The sequence below is a fragment of the Ailuropoda melanoleuca genome, chromosome 11, assembly GCF_002007445.2.
Source record: "Ailuropoda melanoleuca isolate Jingjing chromosome 11, ASM200744v2, whole genome shotgun sequence".
Classification (NCBI taxonomy): domain Eukaryota; kingdom Metazoa; phylum Chordata; class Mammalia; order Carnivora; family Ursidae; genus Ailuropoda; species Ailuropoda melanoleuca.
In genome coordinates, this window is record NC_048228.1 from 108,613,578 (window position 1) to 108,631,576 (window position 17,999).

General features: G+C 58.6%; 2 protein-coding genes across 18 annotated transcripts in view; one reads left to right on the top strand and one right to left on the bottom strand.

Annotated features, from left to right (window-relative positions):
- Positions 1-1,465: 1,465 nt before the first annotated feature.
- Positions 1,466-5,509, top strand: MFSD10 (major facilitator superfamily domain containing 10). Of its 9 annotated transcripts, none has more exons than XM_034672202.1 (13): positions 1,466-1,604; positions 2,159-2,340; positions 2,437-2,533; positions 2,794-2,897; positions 3,220-3,378; positions 3,464-3,625; positions 3,860-3,968; positions 4,066-4,177; positions 4,383-4,491; positions 4,571-4,661; positions 4,756-4,803; positions 4,891-4,980; positions 5,118-5,509. In XM_034672202.1, the coding sequence occupies exons 2-13, from the start codon at positions 2,167-2,169 to the stop codon at positions 5,231-5,233; spliced, it is 1,371 nt and encodes a 456-aa protein (XP_034528093.1). In that variant the 5' UTR covers positions 1,466-1,604; positions 2,159-2,166; the 3' UTR covers positions 5,234-5,509. The 9 variants fall into 9 exon arrangements, 8 of the variants coding, with proteins under 8 accessions (XP_034528093.1, XP_034528092.1, XP_034528091.1 ...); XM_034672201.1 differs by having other exon boundaries at positions 1,469-1,604; positions 2,155-2,340; XM_034672200.1 differs by having other exon boundaries at positions 1,470-1,604; positions 2,094-2,340.
- Positions 5,510-6,126: 617 nt separating this feature from the next.
- Positions 6,127-17,999, bottom strand: part of ADD1 (adducin 1) — a 48,637-nt gene continuing 36,764 nt past the window's right edge. For 2 of the 9 annotated variants that reach the window (XM_011221433.3, XM_019796759.2), the window contains exons 12-15: positions 17,259-17,351; positions 12,722-12,878; positions 10,249-10,347; positions 6,127-8,001 (exon numbers count right to left, since the gene is read on the bottom strand). In XM_011221433.3, the coding sequence (XP_011219735.1) occupies positions 7,646-8,001; positions 10,249-10,347; positions 12,722-12,878; positions 17,259-17,351 (705 nt within the window). In that variant the 3' untranslated portion in view covers positions 6,127-7,645. Of the gene's footprint in view, positions 8,002-9,507; positions 9,543-10,248; positions 10,348-12,721; positions 12,879-17,258; positions 17,352-17,999 lie in introns of those variants that run through there. The other 7 variants (XM_019796762.2, XM_034672194.1, XM_002916546.4 and 4 more) reach the window with 4 other exon arrangements.

The following is a 17,999-nucleotide window of genomic DNA, read 5'->3' on the forward strand; positions in this document are numbered from 1 at the left end:
CCAAGCAGCCGGTCCCTGAGGTCACACAGCCGCCACAGCAGTGACCACAGAGGGATTGGAGGCCTGGCCAGAATGACTCTGGCATCCTGAGGGACAGGGTGACCTGACAGTGGTAGGGAGAATGGGAAGTTTGACCTTGAACAAGCAGGGGGGTGTTGGAACTCAGGATGCAGGGTACGGGGCCAGAATGTCCCTGCGGGTGCGTGGGGCTCAAGCCGCGCTTGCCCAGAGCAGCCCTGGGCTTGGGAATGAGATGCAGGAACACTCAGCCAGCCTCCCTGAGGGTCTTCAGAGACCCACTTGCCAGATATCCACAGGATGTCACACCCACCTCACGGCTGGGGAGGCTGGCCTGCTGTTACCACATGGCCTGTGCTGGTACACAGCTGTTGCTGTTTGAATTCACCAAGTCCCTGGACCCAGGACCAAATCAGATGCTGGGCTCTTGGGCCGAGGCCTTGCTCTTCGATCTGGTGCAGATGGGACGAGCTCACAACTAGCCCATAAAGCCCCGAGTCTAGATCTTGCATCCCTGGAACATACCCCAATTTGCTCACCCTGGGCTTCCCCCCAACCCCACTCCAGACAGAATTCTTGGAAATATATTTGGAGCTGGGCCATCGCAGCCCTGCCCCTACCCGTTGCAGAGAGGAGTATATAGAACGAGGGGTGGAAGATGGTATGAAACCCAGCTGGGACCCTCCTGGCCAGGGACAGAAGGAGGGCTGTTCCGTTTGGATGAATTCGTTTGCAGACGTGTTCCCAACTCTGCCCTGCTGCCACCGCCCCCACCATCTAAGGTAGGAAATTAACACGGCCAGTCTGTCTGGCATGGAAGCCACAGGCTACTGAAGGGGCAGCATGGCTCAGCTGGAAGAAAATGAACATGACCCAAACCTGTCCTTTGGAGAAGAGCTGACTGGTTTTGATTAGAGGCAGACAGTCTCAGGAACCTTGGAAGCCAGGAGGTGCGGGGGAAGGAGGGCTGAGATGCGGGCAGGTGGCGGAGGTGCACAGGGAGGAGGGCAGAGGCGCGGGGACTCGGGGGGTAGGGGGGAAGGAGGGCTGAGATGCGGGCAGACGGCGGAGCTGGTGGGGGGAAGGGGAGGTCAGGAGAGAGGAGGGGCGGGCCTCCGCGGCCCGGAACCAGGCAGGCCGGCAGCAGGAGAGGCCAGCGTGCTGCCCGCTGCAGCTGTCGGGGGTCCCCCTTCCCCTCACCCGCCTGTCCTGGGGCCCCCGGGGTACGGTGTGTGCGGTCACAGCCGCTAGCCGGCACGTCGGAGGCGCCCGCTGGCAGGACAGGGTCGGGGCTGGCCCGCACCACGAGGCCCTCCAGGGCGCAGCGCTCCGCAAGTGCGGCGAGACGGCGGGAAGGAGCCGCGGCGGCCCGGCAGGCGGAAGCCCCGCGGTGCCTCTACACCCGCCCGCCCTGAGCGCGCGCCGGCCGGAAGAGGAAGCAGGCGGCCGTCCACACTTTCCGGGGCGGGGCGCGGGCGTGGTCGGCGCACGCCCCGTCCCTGGCAGGGGGCCCGGCGGTCCGTTCCGTATCCGTCCGTCTGTCCGTGTATCTGTGTCCGTCCGTCCGCCCCGAGCGCTCGGCCGCGGCAAGTGCAGGGCGGGGCTGCTCCCGCGTCCAGTGCGCGCCCCACTGCCCCGCCCCGGGGGCCCTCCGGGGCGGGGTCCCGGGGGGCGGGGGGCGGAGTTCGGGGCCGGGGTCCGGACTCCTGGGCGGGCATCGTGTTCGGGGCGCAGGGACGCCGCCGGGGCCGCCCTCCTCCCGGGCCTCAGTTTCCCCGCCCGCTCCGCACGAGGACATGGGGTGGCTGTGTGGGATGGGCTGATGCCCGGGGCCGCGATGCCCCCATCCGGCCCCTGGCGACGGTTGGTATCAGTGACTGCGGTTTCTTTGCGCAACCCCGCAGCCTGAGTTTCCTGCTGCCCGGGGTCGGGGAGGGGGTGCACAGGGGGACCCCTGTGTTGGGTCGCGGCCGCCCGCTAGCAGGGCGGGCAGGCACTCTCTTTAGGGTGCTTGCTGGCTGTTGTCTGGTTGGGCGCATGGCGGGAGCTGGGGGCCTCGGTTTCCCCCCGTGTAGGGTAGACATCCGGCGCTGGGGTGGCCAGAGGTGGCCTCATGCAGACCTAACACACTCTCAGCCAGGCGGGATCATGGGCTGGGGAGCTGGAGGGAGCTGCACCCCGCGCCCACCCATCCGCCAACAGACGGCGCCAGAGACGCGTGTGATCACTGTGGTCTTCCTTGGCCTCCTGCTGGACCTCCTGGCCTTCACTCTGCTGCTGCCCCTGCTGCCAGGGCTGCTGGAGAGCCACGGCCGCGCCCATGTGAGACTGCCCCATGTCCATGTCCAGAGGTGCCCTGACTCCCCCCACGATGGCTGCCCACGCCCCCCACCCTTGTCACACTTCCGTGTTCCCCAGGACCCCCTCTATGGCTCATGGCAGCGAGCTGTGGACTGGTTTGCCGCAGCGATCGGGATGCCAGCAGAGAAGAGGTACAACAGCGTCCTGTTTGGAGGTATGACCCCCAGCCCCATGCTAGGACCCCTGTGATCCTGTCTCTACTCTTGTCTCTGCCCGGGCTCCAGTCAGTCCCAGTCCCTGTCCCCACCTTCCTGCTCCTGGGCACTGTCTGCCCCTCTCCAAGTGCAGTGTCCACTGGTGGTCAGGGCGCCTCAGCCAGAGGCCCAGGGCTTGGGAATTACAGGACCCACCCCTCGGGATCAGGCCCTTGGGGACAGACTGAGTCGTGGTGACCAAAACCTCTTTCTTTCCCAGGTCTGATTGGCTCGGTCTTCTCCTTTCTGCAGTTCCTCTTGGCCCCGCTCACGGGGGCAGTCTCAGACTGTCTGGGGAGGCGCCCGGTGATGCTGCTGTCCCTGGTACGGGGGTGCCCAAGGCGTGAGAGTGTGCAGCTTCCTCTCGCCCGCCTGGCAGCCCTCTGGGAGAAAGTGGGGTTGGCTGTGAGCCCCTCATTGCCCCCTGGGTGTGGTGCTTGAGGGAATGGTGGCTCCCGTGGCCCAGGCAGGCTTTCCCAGAGCTGCTCCTGCCACCTGTAAGGGCCACTGGGAACACAGGTGGACCCTGGATGCTCCAGAACAGGGCAGGGTCCCAGGGGTGTTAACCTGGGTTTGTCGGCCCAACTCTGGGCCCCTCCTGGCCTCAAGTGACCATACCTGCCCCGTGGACCCCACCCTGAGGCAGGCAGGTCTGGCCACCTCGTACGCCGTGTGGGCCGCCTCAAGGAGCTTCGCGGCCTTCCTGGCCTCCAGGGTAATTGGGGGCATCAGCAAGGGGAATGTCAGCCTCTCCACGGCCATCGTAGCTGACCTGGGCTCACCTTCCACCCGCAGCCGAGGCATGGTGCGTGCGGGTGATGGGGGATGAGCGGGCTGGGGGACTCCTTGGCTGGGGTCTTCCTGTCTGGCTCAGGCGGCCTTCTCCCCAGGCAGTCATCGGGGTGGCCTTCTCACTGGGCTTCACCCTGGGCCCCATGCTTGGTGCCTCCCTGTCCGCGGAGACGGTACCCTGGCTTGCCCTGCTCTTCGCTGCCTCGGACCTGCTGTTTATTTTCTGCTTCCTGCCAGAGACCCTGCCCCCAGAGAAGCGGGTAAGGGGGAACCCAGAAAGGAACTGAGAGGTCCCAGGGCTGGGGGCTCAGTTCTGTGGGCATGGGGGGATACCCAGCTTGTGTGCCAGTCCCAGATGCCAGGGGGGGCTGGGCTGCCCTCTCCTGGTGCCCCTGCCTCTAAGGCCCAGCACGGGGAGGGGAGGCCAGAGCAGGTTCAGGTCATGCCCCTCCCCAGCCACCTGGCAGGCCCCTCCAGTCCTGCCCCTGCCCCAGGCACCCTCCATCGCCCCCGGGTTCCGAGCTGCTGCAGATCTGCTCAGCCCCCTGGCCCTGCTCCGTTTCTCGGCCGTGGCCCGCGGCCAGGACCCACCTGCTGGAGACAGTAAGGAGACACTCCCTCATGAGGGTGGGACTGTCGCCTCCTCCAGCTGCCCCAGCCTCCCGCAGCTATCGGCGGCCCTTTCCCCACTGCTCCCCAGGACTCGGGAACCTCCGCCGCCTGGGCCTGGTGTATTTCCTCTACCTCTTCCTGTTCTCGGGCCTGGAGTACACGCTCAGCTTCCTTGCCCACCAGCGCTTCCTGTTCAGCAGGTAGGGCTGCCCGCTCCTCGAAGGACCTGGCCCGGGAATGCCCTGCCGTCTCCCTGGCCTGACCCCCCGGCTTCAGGGCTGACTCCTGCCCTGGCCGCGTGCACCATGGAGAACCGGCCGTCATCCCAGCTCCTGACTTGGCCGGGGGAGCAGGGGCGGGCAGCCGGCAGCAGGACTGAGGTGCTCAAAGCTCCCCCGCTCCCAGCTTGCAGCAGGGAAAGATGTTTTTCTTCATCGGCCTCACCATGGCCACCGTGCAGGGTGCCTATGCGCGGAGGATCAGTCCTGGCAGGGAGATTGCAGCCGTGAAGGGGGTACGGGGCTCCCCCGGGGAGTGGGGGGGGGCAGGCTGTATCCTGAGCCCTGCTGGAGCTCCGCCATGCCCACCCACAGGCCATCTTGCTGCTCGTGCCGGCCTTCCTCCTCATCGGCTGGGGGCTCACGCTGCCTGTGCTAGGCTCGGGGCTGCTGCTCTACTCCTTCGGTAAGTGGGCCCTCCCAGAGCCAGGAGTCCTGGGTCACAGCCCTCCGGGTGTCTCCTGCGGGCTGACCTCCACCTCCCTGGTGTCTCCCGCCAGCTGCCGCGGTCGTGGTGCCCTGCCTGTCCTCTGTGGTTGCCAACTATGGTGAGAAGCCCTTCCGTTGCTGGAGGCCCCCTAGATGGGAGGAGGCCTGCAGGCACCTGATGGCCTCCTCCCCCTTCTCCCCGCAAGGCTCACCTGGGCAGAAGGGCACGATCATGGGCACACTGCGGAGCCTGGGCGCCCTGGCCAGGGCGGTGGGACCCCTTGTGGCTGCCTCAGGTGAGGGCCCCACAGTGGCCAGGCCAGGAAGGGGGCCACACTACCCCTCTGGCCTCCCGGCACTGCTGCCATCCTGGGGCCGAGGGGCGGCAGGGACAGGGTGGGCCTGTGTCACCGCTCAGGCTGTCTCTCCACAGTATACTGGCTGGCAGGGGCCAGGGTCTGCTTCACCGTGTGCTCTGGCCTCTTCCTGCTCCCCTTCCTGCTCCTGTGGAACCTGAGGCCTCCAGCCCACGCGCTCAAGGCCGAGTAGCTGAGCCAGCCCCACCCAAGCTGGGGGAGAGGAGGCCCGGGGATGTGACCCCCCACCCCGCCCCGCCTTCCCCTGGGCCCAGACCGGGACAGCCCAGGGCCTGAAGCCCCAGAGGGCCCGAGACACTCCCAGCCCCTCCCTAGGTGTGGACGGCCCTGCCTGTCGGGCTGGGAGCAGTGACTCCAAAACCTTCCAGGCTTTCTGTTGGCTTCTCTCAGCGACACAGGCTCGGCCAGGCCTCTGAATGACAAAATAAAGCAGCTATTTTGTATCTAGTGCCTCTCTCCAATACACCACTGTGCCTCGCCACCCCCATCCCGAGACCCCCAGGCACCAGAAGGAACTTAAGCAGAAGGCTCTTGGAGCTGCACTGAGCAGCATCCCAGGCTCTTCCCGAGTCTGCTGCCATTCTGCACAAGGCTGAGGACAAGGAGGGATGCAGGTCCCTCCAAGCCTGGGCCTGGATACCCGGGCTGTGCCCTGTACCCTGGCCAACCGGGAAGGAGGGGCCTCTGTGCCAGGCTCTCCCCATCACAAGTCCTGCCCCAGCCCGTGGAGGAGCAGGCTCAGGGAGGGCAGTCCTGGGCTGCAGGGTCCTCCCCGGTGCAGAGCAACAGTGCTTGATCAAGAAATAAACACTTGGGGGTGGTCGAGCATCAGCTCAGGTCATGATCTCAGGGTCGTGGGACCTACCCCCTCCATGGGGCTCTGCACTCAGAGCGGGGAGTCTGCTGGAGATTCTCTCCCCCTGTGCCCCTCCCCCCCATGCGCCAACACTCTCTCAAATAAATCTTAAAACACACACACACACACACACGGATCTCTTTTTGGGACTCGAGACAAACTTCTGGAAGTCCTATCTTAAGTAAAGGAAGGGACTTAAAATGCAAAACTGCTTTCCAAGTTTAGACAAGGAAACTGCTTAAAGAATTTTATTTGTGAGTAAAACATGTTACAGTGAAGGACACAGGACCCATCCTCCCAAGTCTGTGTCCATATACGCGACTAAACTTCATGTTGTGATACAAAGAGTTAAAATAAACTACAAAAGTGAAATGAAAGTCATTGCATACGTGGGACAAAAGGAAGGGCTAGAGTCCGTGGTTAACTGAAGGACGGGGCGAGAGCGGAGACCCTGAACACCACCAAGGCAACAAAACAATACACCGAGAAAGCAAGTCTCCAGAAAGCTCAAAGCAGCGGTCAGCGCCATGCAGCCAGCCTCAGGTCCTGCTTGGAGTCAGGCGTGCGGAACCCAGCCCAGCTCTGGCACCGGGTCCACCAGGGGCCCCTCCCCGCTTCCAGGGAGGAGGCAAGCCGGCACCTAGCCAGGCCAGCACTGGGCGGCCCCTGGAATGGGTCCCCCACTAGTTTCTGCTAAGCAGCTGCACGTGATTTCTCAGGAATCTCAGTGAAAATTTATGATGTCCCACAAGGACAGCCGGGCCTGGCTCCATAAACGCCTGGTGTGAGAAGTTAGGGAGGGACCCCTGGGTCCCCTTCTACCTTGAGCTACCTTTTACCAAAACCAGGGTATCTTTCAGGCTGAGTTAAAGTAAGCGGAGATCCCTCCCCAGCTCCAAAACCTCCCGCACAGTAAGTGAGCCGCGCCCTGCTGGCAGACCGGAGGGAGAAAACTAAAGCAAAAAATGGCCCGTTCATGTTCATGGTCAAAATGGAGGATGAACTGCAAACCTGCTGAAAGAAAATTCTAGAAAGGACTCTTCCCCCTCTTACTGTATCTTCTCTATGACAGGAATCTAGAGACCCCAGTAAGAAAGCGGGGGGGGCCTGAACCCCGTTTCTGGCCTCAGAGCCATCAGACAATGCACAGGGCACGTGAGGTGTACGTGGGCCCCTTTGCTGCTGGGTCCCCAGCTCTCAAAGGTCGTCAGGGTGCCCGGGACCGTAGGCGGGCACAGGAATGCTTTCACAGGACTGAGGCTCTGTAGCTACGACCCAAGTGAGATCACAGAGCAGGTAATGCCAGCGGGAAGCTCCAAGCTGATTCAGTCACCTGAGACGTGGGGGTGAGGGGGAGCCTAGCAGACACACAGCACGGGGGACTGCACCACAGGAGGAGAGGGAGGGCAAGGCCAGAGCCGCCAGGGCCTCCAACGGTCCAGCCAGAACCAGGACGCACCTTCCCCGGGGGAGAGCGTGCCCACGGGTGCTGGTCCAGGCAGTGAGGGTGGAGGCAGAGGGGCCGCGGAGACGCATCTCCCCCAGCACCCGAGGCCGAGGCCTGCTGCACGCACACACGAGGTTAGCACCGGTCTACGTGGGGATTTGGTCACACTGAGGGGAGCTCTAGCTACGTGGAGGGATGGGCTTTTTGCATTCCATGACACAAGACAGGACGCAAGACGCAATCGGGCAGTCTGGTGGCGTCGGTGTGTGCGGGACGGGCCTTCAGGAGTCACTCCTCTTCTTGCTCTTCTTCAGAAAGGAGGGGGTACGGAATTTCTTCTTCTTCTTGGAAGGGGACTTGCCCGGAGACCCATCGCTGCCGGGGTCCACGGCAGCCCCCTCCTCGGCAGCTGGGGAGGTGGCCTCTTCCGCTGCCGGAGCCGAAGCTGGCTCAGGGCTGGCCACAGGGGACCTGGCGGGGCCGGGAGGCTCGTGGGCTTCACAGAGCCCCTCCCCCCCCTCCTCCAGTGTGGGGAAGCCGAGCACTTCTGAAGGCTCATCAGGGGACAGGTCGGGGAGGGTCGGCTTGAAGGTGGCAGCATCACTGTCCTCTCCAGAGGTGGCCTCCTGCGGCAGGTCTGGCGGGCGGGGGATGAGAAACAGGGCTGAAGAGCAGCCTCTGGACCCGAGCGGGGCGCCCTGAGAGAGAGGCAGCACCCCGCACCGAGAGGGCCGCGGGCTGGGCTCTAGGGACTTTTACTACGACAAGAGCAAGAAACTTGCAATCAGGTCTCCTCTACAAGGCTGGATGTGGCTCAGAGTACAAAACAGAGACGCAACCTGGGGGGGGGGGTTCAGCTCCTCCTCGAGGACAGTGTGCTGACAGACGCAGACGTGGTTCTGGGACCTGCGCCCCAGTCAGAGAGCTGGGCACGCCGGCGGCACTGCACTAGGACGGTGTTCTGCACTTAACACCTGAACGGGAGTTTGCTCCAGAAGCCTACGGGCAGCATTAGTAGTTCTGAAATTAGGCCTAAATTTGGGTCCACAACACCTGGTCTCCCCCAAGAAGAAAACCATGGAAAACGATGGTTAACTCCCAGACCCCAAGTGTACTATCAACATCAAACAAAATAAAGCCATTGAAGGCGGGAGAATGGAACTGTAAGGTAAGGGACGGGGCAAAAGGCAGGCCAGCTTCAGCATTCGAACATGGGAACACGAGTGGCCAGAAGGTAGCAGCTGTAAAGACCCAGCCCAAGGCGGGGTTTCCGGGGAAGGTCCCATCACCCGATCTCTACCCGGACTCTGACCAGGGGGAAACCAGTTTTGTAGATTTTTATGACATCCTACAGAGTTAAAGCGACTGGCTGCTTGGGCAAGACTAAACATTTAGTACGGAGAAACCAAGCCGCGCGTCAGGGCGGGGCTCGGAGCGGAGTGCAGGTGAGGGGCGGCCGAGGGAGGCTCCGGGCCCCAAACGCTCAGCGCTTCGGCTCTGGGAGGCTGGAGCCACCCCAGCTGGCCCCTGAGCCACCTTCTGTCCCACCATAATTAACTGTCCTTACTTAGGGAGACAGAAGGAAGTCAGCATTCACCCTGCAGAACATGCAGAGGTGGCCTGTGGGGTCTCCGGGGAACTTTACCATGTGACCAAACGCCACATTAAAAACAGAGCACCAAACAGAGCTCTCCTGCCCCATCCCCAACTACGCTTAAGCACTCAGCTTAAGCCAAGATCCCAAAAGAAGCAACCTGCATGCAGCACGAGGCAAAATCCATCCCTACCCCACCCCCCCAGCCTGAACCTAGTCTGGATGTGTGTGTGACCCCGCCGAGCAGTCGCAGGCTGAGCAGGGCCATGTGGCCACTCAGGAACTCCTGAGACCCCCAGGGCCCTGAGCGGCACTGCCTGGGTCCCCAGGAGCCCCCGGGGCAGGCTGCCACCACCCAGCTCTCCGGCGACCGAGCCCCGGCCAAGATGCCGCTGCCTAGGAGGGCGGAACTGGGCACTGGGGGGGGACTCTATTTTTACTTTGAAAAAAACAGAAAATAGAACTGAGGAAGCAACAAAGAAGCAGGAGAATGAGGTGAAGCACAGGGAGCGCTGGCTGGCAGGAGAGGGCCAGCCGCGGCGGTACTTACTATGGTAAGAGGTACTCTCTAGCACAGCCACCTCCTGTTTGGAACGCAGCCACAGGAAGAGAAAAGCACAGGGAGAGAATCTAGGCATTCAGTCACAGCCACTGGGTTACCAAAGGAGAATGGCCAAGCCATTCTTGTGGACAAACAGTGGGGAGGAAGGCGAGCCATGGGCTCCCCACAGGCAGGGGAAGCACGACACGTAAGACCGAGGGACAGACACGCAGGCCACACGCCACAGACACGCAGTGGGTGGTCTGAGAGGCCCGTGGAGGCCAGCACTCGGCACAGACTGATCACTATAGCAGGTCACACGAAGCCCTGCAGCCCAGACATGATGGAAGACGTTTCCAGAGGGGTGATCTGGACACAGTAAGGTTTGAGAAATGCATAAGCAGTGGGCAAAACTGACATCATAAACAAAGGTGGGATTGAATCCCCGAAGTCTGTCCTCCCACCTTGTCCTGATGTCTCGCTACTAAATCTGCTGCCTCAAATGACCCAGGACAGAACCAAAACAGGAGCAAGGGAGATGGGCCAGTTCAAAACCATGTGTCGTGCTGGTTTCCACGCAAATGCTTGCTCCTCCCCCCTACCGTCCGCTCAACTACTGACACCCAGTTGCTCTCCCTCCACTGGACAGGACACGAAATCTGCCTCTCGTGGTGGACGCCGGACCACAGAAGGCCATGCACCCTCCCACAGCAGGGCAGCCACACGCTTGCATCCACCCCAGAGCTCACCTTCCTCAAGCTTGACGGGGGAGCTGGGGGGGGTCTGGGGGGCAGCAGGGGGCTCTGGAGGACTCTTTTCTTTCTGTTCTCTGGCCTCATCCAGATGCTCTGCAGGTGGACAGAAAGGGAGAAGTGCAAAATAAAGAGCTCCAGACATCATGAGCCTTCACGCTCCTCGAAGGCAGGCAGGCCCTCCTGCCCTGCCCGGCCGGCTGCCTCGAGGGGGACAGCTGAAGCTTCTTATTCTCGGGTGCATCCAAGAGACCGGGAGGGCTCACGGCCACGCTGTATTCATCTCTCCAAGGGGTCAAAGAAGGCCGACTGTGACTGGGGTGTGGATCTGAATCTCAAGAGATTCAAACAACTTTGGATACAAAATTGATTTCCACTCTTATTCCAGAGAGAATCTTCCAGAGCCGACACTGACACGGGGGCTGGTGACCCCTGGTCTGTCCCCACCTGTGCTCCAGTGAGGAGCCCCTCCCCAGGGCTGAGCCAGCAGCCCAGGGTCCTAGGTACTCTCACCCTACCCACCACCTCAAGGAGGTCACGTGAACACTGCATTGGTTTTCATTTTTTTTTACGCACAGCATTTTCTACCGATAATTTAAACCTCGCAATTATAATATTTTTATTTTTTGAAGTAAAATATGCCGATGAGGGCCAGAGAAAAAACTGCAGGTACTAGGGTGCAGGACCCAGAAACTTCCAAATCTACTTCTCTCTTAGGGAAAAATACATACCAATGTTATCCTAATTCCTTAAATCTCCTTCCCTCATTTAAACTTTTTATATTCACAGCTGGGCATCACTACGTCTCGTATTTTGAACAAGCAGCTATAATCGGCAGGGCCTCTGATGTCATAGAGATGCCAACCTACCTTCCTGAAACCAGGTGTCTATGAACAAAGGCCTTTCCATCTCCCACGAGCTCCCTCAACCATGAAAGGTGCCCAAGACCCAAGACTTTCTTCCTTCCTCCTGCGGGGAGTGCTGCCGTGTGGCACCCCCCAAGCCCAGGGCCAGCACCAGGCAGGGGTCTCCTGGTAGTGCCCCCTGGCAGGCCCTCACACTGCAGACAGCTCAGTGATCACAGAGCACGGTCACAACCGCCCCATACACTCAACGGCTGTAACATCCCCCCTCAGGTGGAGGGAAACCCCTGTGTGCCTTGCAGTTTGACTCAAAAAACATTTTCTTGTAATCCAGATTTCCCAGACAGTGGAAGGGCCCAAAGGGCAAACACACGTGTGTGTTCTGGAATCAGGATTTGCCTGCAGGACCAAAAGCTCGGGCCCACACACCACCCTGAGGCAGGGACTTATGGCGACAGCGCAGACAAAGCTCTCTGTGGGGCTGCACGCACCATTCAGGGGAGATGATCGGAAGCAGAGCCCCATGTGACAGGAAGCCTGGGCTCACTCTGATGCGATGTGTGCTAAGTCTTAACCCTAATGCACAGCTAACAGAAAGTGACGGGCAGTGATGCCGTAACACACACTGGAAACAATCCAGCAATAGTTTTTTATACAACTCAAACTTCAACAACATCTACGTAATGCATCACTTGGTCTAAAACAAGACCCAAAAAAACCTAAATTGCAGCAAATCAGAGGTTATGAGGAGCAATACATAATTCCCTGGAGGATCCCCCAAGGACCCAGGGCCATGGAACACCATGGACTTCCATTCCAAAGGCTGATTCCCAGGGAGCAAGCCGGGGAAGACGAGTGATCCCTGCTCAGGATCGGAGGCTTCAGTACAAAGACCAGGGTTGGAACTTAACGGACCTGAGGACACAGCATGACCTTCTTGTTGGGGGGTATCTGTACCCAGGGCATTCCTGGTAACCAACCAATGGTGCTCAGGGAAAGTACGCCTTTGTGGCAGAGGCAGGGGGAGACTGGCTTCTTGCATTCGTTCTCCAAATTCTTGGATCTACTTTCAAAACCTAGAGTTTGGAACCACTTGCTCCATGAGGTTCTGGCTCTTAGTCACTGATTCTCATTTGTTACGAAATAGTCCCATTGTGTTTTACAAAAATATGACCTCCTGGGTCAGTGAGTTAGTTACCAAGAGAAACAAAGGGGGCACCAGCACACAGCCACACTCGTCACTCGGTCTGGGCATGCGCTGGAGCCGTCACCATGCTAGCACACCACCTGCGATCACACCCTGCCCGGGAAGACCCTCAGGGTTTGTGCAGAAAGAGCAGTCTGGCTGTAGAACACAGCCTCCTGGTCCCTCCTAAGCAGACCATTCACTAGTGTGTTTCCCCTTCTAATCCCTCCAGAACTAGGAAATGTGCATGGAATAACATTCCGGTCTTAACCAAACACAAGGCTGATCTTTCATGCAAGTGACTGTCGTCATCAACCCCAGTCAACACCTGGGCACAAAGGAGCTGGCAGAGCGCCTCCTCTCACTTCACGTCCCACCCATGCTGAGTGTGCCTGCGTGCCCAGGACTCTCGCACACTCACCTTCGGGGCCCTTCTGCTTCCGCTCCACCTCCCGGCGGTACTCCTCCAGCTCTCTGTCGGTGAGCGTGTTGAAGGGGTTGGGGCCCGTGGTGCTCACGATGACGTGGGGCTGGTACTCCTTCTCAATGATGGCCTTGGAGGCTGTCACCAGCTCCCCCTGCAGACAAAAAGGGATGCCCAGTCTGTGGGAGCCCTGCCTGCAGGGACTCTCCCCCTCCCCGGGCAAGGCTGCAGGCAGGGCAGGGTGGGCAGATTTCCCAGAGCACACAGACAACCCTGAGACTTTGTCTGGGCCTCGCCCTGGGCCCTGAGACTGAGGCTAAGCTGCAGCCTCCAGTGGTCGGAGACAGAGAAACACAACTTTGAAGCTACAAAACAAATGTAACAGGAGAAAAAAATGCTAGGAAAGTCCTTCAGGCTTCAGAGGCAAAGGCACCAGGGGCACAGAGAGCAGAGCACCTCAGGGAGAACACCATCTCCTTCCTGGCAGGGACGGAAGAGCTAACTCTTTAAGTCAACTGCCCTCCTCACGACATCAGAAAACATCCAGGATTCCAAGTCGGGGAAGGTATGCTCGGAGATTTGCTTACTTTCTAAATTCACAGATTAAGTTCTGTTCTTTTAACTACGTATTTCGTTTATAACTAGCTCCTAGAACTTATCCCAAAACACTGAGAAATTTTTTAAGAAGTCCCAAAATACCAGTATTTGTCTGAGGAACTTGGAAAACCGAGAACGTGTAGGAAAGAAAGAGAAAAAGCAAGCAAGCAGAGCACAAAGGTGGCTGGCAGTCAATGCCATGTCTGCAAAGGGAGGCTGCCCCATGCTGGGCCATCACTAGGGGTGGGGAAGCAGGCCTGGAGGAAGGGAGCCAGTGGGGGGAGGCAGCTCTGGGGTGTGTGATGTCCAGCCTATACTTACATGTCCCAGCACAGCTCTGTGCCCCACCACCCAGCCTGGTTGGCCCCCAAATGCCCTGGGTTCATTTTCTGAGAAAGTTAACCAGAACACACATACATGCCCATTACTTTATGGGAGCTTCCAAAAACAACCCATGATATGACAATCCACAATTTTGATGCTAGGCCTGGACTGTCCATACTCTCCTCAGTAAGGGGAGAACACCAGAGAGAGACCATGCCCGAGCAACGTGTACGAGAGACAGAGCCAGACTGAGTGCTGGGGAAATTCAGCTCACCTGGGCCACCTGCTGCCCTGGCAAAGGCTGGGGAGCCTGGGCTAAGGGGCCCCTTCCCAGCAAGCCGGGTATGGACAGTCCAGAGCACCCATGATCCATCAGGGATGCAGGGCCGGGGAAGAGAAGCAAAGGGCCTGCTGGAGTTGGGCACCTTTGCTCAGAGAGCCTCGAGATGCAAGATGACCTGGATGATCAAGGGGGGCCCTCTTTCTGACCAACGCTGACCCAAGGTCAACTGGCCTTTCACTCAGAAGCAGCCCTGTCTCCCCAGGACAGGGGACTGAATCCCTGCCTGCCACTCGCTACTCACTGACGCCTGTTCCTGTGCACAGCCCCCGGTTTTGCTTCCTTGAGAGTAGCCTGCATGGCTGACAACAGCTGCGGCCCGGCCATGCAGTTCCCTGAACCTACGGCAACGTGGCCAGTTGCATTTGCATCCTGGTATCACTGCCGAGAAAATGACGAGGTGACGTGAGGTTTGAGAGAAATGTTTTCATTCACTTTAAAGTTCAAATCAAGGGATGAATAAAGTATCAAGAATCACCTGCCACAGAGGCGCCCGCGAACTAGCAAGGCCCTTCCCGCCCTGACACACGTGACCCTCGAGGCGCAGCCCACCTCTGCCGCCAGGCCTCCCTCCTCCAAATTCCTCAGCCAACAGCCAAGCACCTGCCAAGACCTGGGCTCTAAACAGACTGGGGGACAGAGGGAGCAAGGCTTGGGATGCAGAGGGAAACAGGTCCCCTACGGAGCAGTCTGGGCTAAGAAACCAGGCTGTGACGCGGCTGCTCTCCCCAGCAGGCCACGGGGAGGCTCCTGCAGCTTCCCTCACCTCTAGCCACAGAACAGGGGCTCCTAGCAAACCAGATGCCCAGGAACTGCTTCTGCACTTGGCTGGGAAGCTGGCAAGCAACACGAACAGGACTAGTGACCCGATCTCTCCGAGCATCAGGCTTTCATCCATAAAACCCACTCAGATTTAAATTTATGTTCTCAGTGCCGGGCCACACACTTCTGGGTGCTCAACACCAAATGCACCATGTAAGTCTGCGAGGTGGGCCCAGGCCCCTCGCGCGTCCACCACGCAGCACGGTGTGTGGAAGGGCCACAGCCCATGCGCACAGAGTTGCAGAGAACAGGGGCTCACAGTGCCCAGACCCTGCAGGACAGTTCCTGGCTGCGCTGGGCAGGCTTAGCATAAACCTGATGTCTAACAGCTCGATTCACTAGTAATGAAGTCCAGAAGGCTTCAGACTTCCCCAAGCTACATGCTGACAGGTGCAGGGCTGGAGTCAAGAGAGCCTTCGGGGGCGCTCAGGACTCCTTTTGGAACCAGAGCATCAGGGTGTGGCTGACAGCTCGCAGTTCTTTCTTCCGTCAGAAGGCAACACGCTCTGCGTGAACGACCATCCATCGCCAGGGAGGGAGAGATGGAAGCAAAGGAAAGTCCTTCCCAAGAGCTCCAACAAGTCCCAAACACATGTTCTTCAGATTCTCAAATGGTAAGTGTCTACACGTACCTGCCTCACTGGAAGGACGACATTTTTAGGACGTTTAACAAAGTCCTTTTCACTTGGTCAAAGAGACTCACATTGCCGGCCAGCAACGCCCATCTAGTAGGAGGAGTAACTCAGTCTGCGTTCTGAGCCCCACACAAAAGCCGTGGCAACAGCCCCAGTCAAGGGCACGTGTGGAATCATATTCTCAACACAGAAATGAAATATGCTTAGTTGGTGGGGAAAAGACCAAGGGTGCAAATGTGAGCACCAGAAGGAGGGTGGCGGAGAAAACTCAAGCTGGATGAAGAACCCAGGTACGGGGACACTAGCATCTCCGCTGGCCTGGGCTCACTTTCCTGGGCTAACTCTACCCGGATGCACCGCTCACAGAGCACGGCGCTCAGACTGTGGGGAGGACACCGGGATTGCCAGGAATCCCGTTCCCACCGACTCTGACCTTCTGGCCTCGGGGGCCCCGCATCTATACTTCATGAAACACAGGTGACGGGGCACGCACCCAGGTCTGACACCGCCAGAGCAAAGCCAGAACAGGGGCTGGAGGAGGAACCGGCCCAAACAGACCCCTTTCAACACAGCCTGCATTCCAGCGAGCCCTGAAAGGGCGCCAGCAGAGCCCACTGCGTGTGACAGCGTGCCAGGGGGACCACGAGCAAGGACTGTTGCAACCAGCTCTGCCCACAGAGCCACAGGGTGGCAGCCACGGGTGCACTCCGCACAGGAAACCCCTGGGCTCGTGCACAGCACACCTTCACACGTCTGAGGAAAAAAAACAGGAACTCACAAGATCACAACAGCTTCCAGCCCAAAGTACTGAGATGCAAAACAAGTACATCTTTCTCCTCTGCTCTGAGGAGCTCCTCCAAGAATGGCAGCTGGAAGTACATTCTAACGATAAGGAAAAATGGGACCCCTGAAATTAATACGGAAGTATGCAAAATAATGTTACTGGTGGGGAGTCCCCACAGGGATATATAGACTTCGGTACAGAGCTGCTTCTTTCTGGCAACTGGAACATCGCTAACATGAAACTTGCATCTCAACAGTGGTATATGAATTGAAAGAGACACACCCCTCAAACTTCCTTTGAACGAAGCATGAACGTGACTAAGACCTGAAACAGGCAGACAGCCGCGGCCCGCCCTCGGCCCCAAGTAGTGCAGCCCAAATGCTCACGGACGGTCCCCTTCCAACACGCCAGGTACGCATGTACGCAGAGGACAACTCTGGGCTTCAAATTTTCAGGCCTTTCTCCCCCGTGAAACACTTTTAAAAAATTATCCAGGGTTTTTTAAGGGAAAAACAAAATATATTTCATCAACAATACAAACTGTCTGACTGATTCCCCTTCCTCTGAAATGATGTCTTTCAATCATACAACCTCCAGTTGCCATATTCACAGCATGCGCGGTCACAGCTGAGCAAGCAAAGGCAGAAGGCCGCACGGGAGAGCCGCCACTGCCCACAGTCTGCCCACATGAGCCTTTTGCAATCGCATCTTGTAAAAGGCTTGCTAAAACCCAAAAGCGTGCACTAACCACAGTCACGTGCAGAACTCCGGAAAGGCGCCACGTCATCAAGATGGGCCCACCCTCCGCAGCCTCGTGTGATAAGAGCCATTGTGAAAAGAGCCTCATACCAAATGTCTTCATGAAGGAACAGGCAGAACAGAACCTCTGCACAATCCCACAGATAACTGGGAGACAGGGTGAAGCTACTTCCGTAACTAAGATGGTGCCTAGCGAGAGCAGACAGTGAGGGATGGGGGGCGGGTGAAGAGCAGCGCGTGCTGAGAGGGAGCTGAGGATAGGGCAGTGAGTACCTTTCTAAAAGAGAGAGATCTAGCAGGACTAAAGGTCTGCTCTGTAAGCTCGAGCCCTTCGATTGTTTCCGTACAGTCAGAGAGGGGTGCGTCCTGCAATAGTAAACTGAGTCATCAGAGCCCACCAGGCCCAGCTTTGAAACATCAACGGAGAGCACAGGACGGAGCCAGCCGAGGGCATGCAGCAGAGACAGCCAGCCACGGGGACAGCAGCGGCGACGGCGGGGCCACGTGCGAGCAGAGACCACACAAGCAGGACCACGGCTGCCCCGATTCGGAACACGGTTACTGACCCTGCCATCGTGTTTAAAGCATTAGGCGGCAACTTCATTTTCAGAGATAACTACTTACACAATTATCTTCTATGTGCCGGAAACAGTCCTTCTCCAGAAAGGCATGTAAATGTGGAGACCACATTTACAGGTACCCTCTGAAAGCACTTTAGCCCAAGCAGCACATGATTGCAGGCAGCAATATACACAAGAACAAAAAGGCCATTAAACCCACCCTCTTCTAGCATTCTCCCCAGTATACTGCTAAAACCAGGGCAAATCTAGTCCCCAAGCAGGCAGCATGGGTGCTGCCGTCACACGGGCATGCATCGCATGGAGCAGGGCTGGGGGTACACGGCCCTTGGGCATGCTTATGCTAAATCTACAACTTCAGGAAAAGTGCCAGGGTTATTCCTTATCGTGAGGATTTTTCATGGAGGTAACTGGTTGCCTAGAATACTTACCTCAT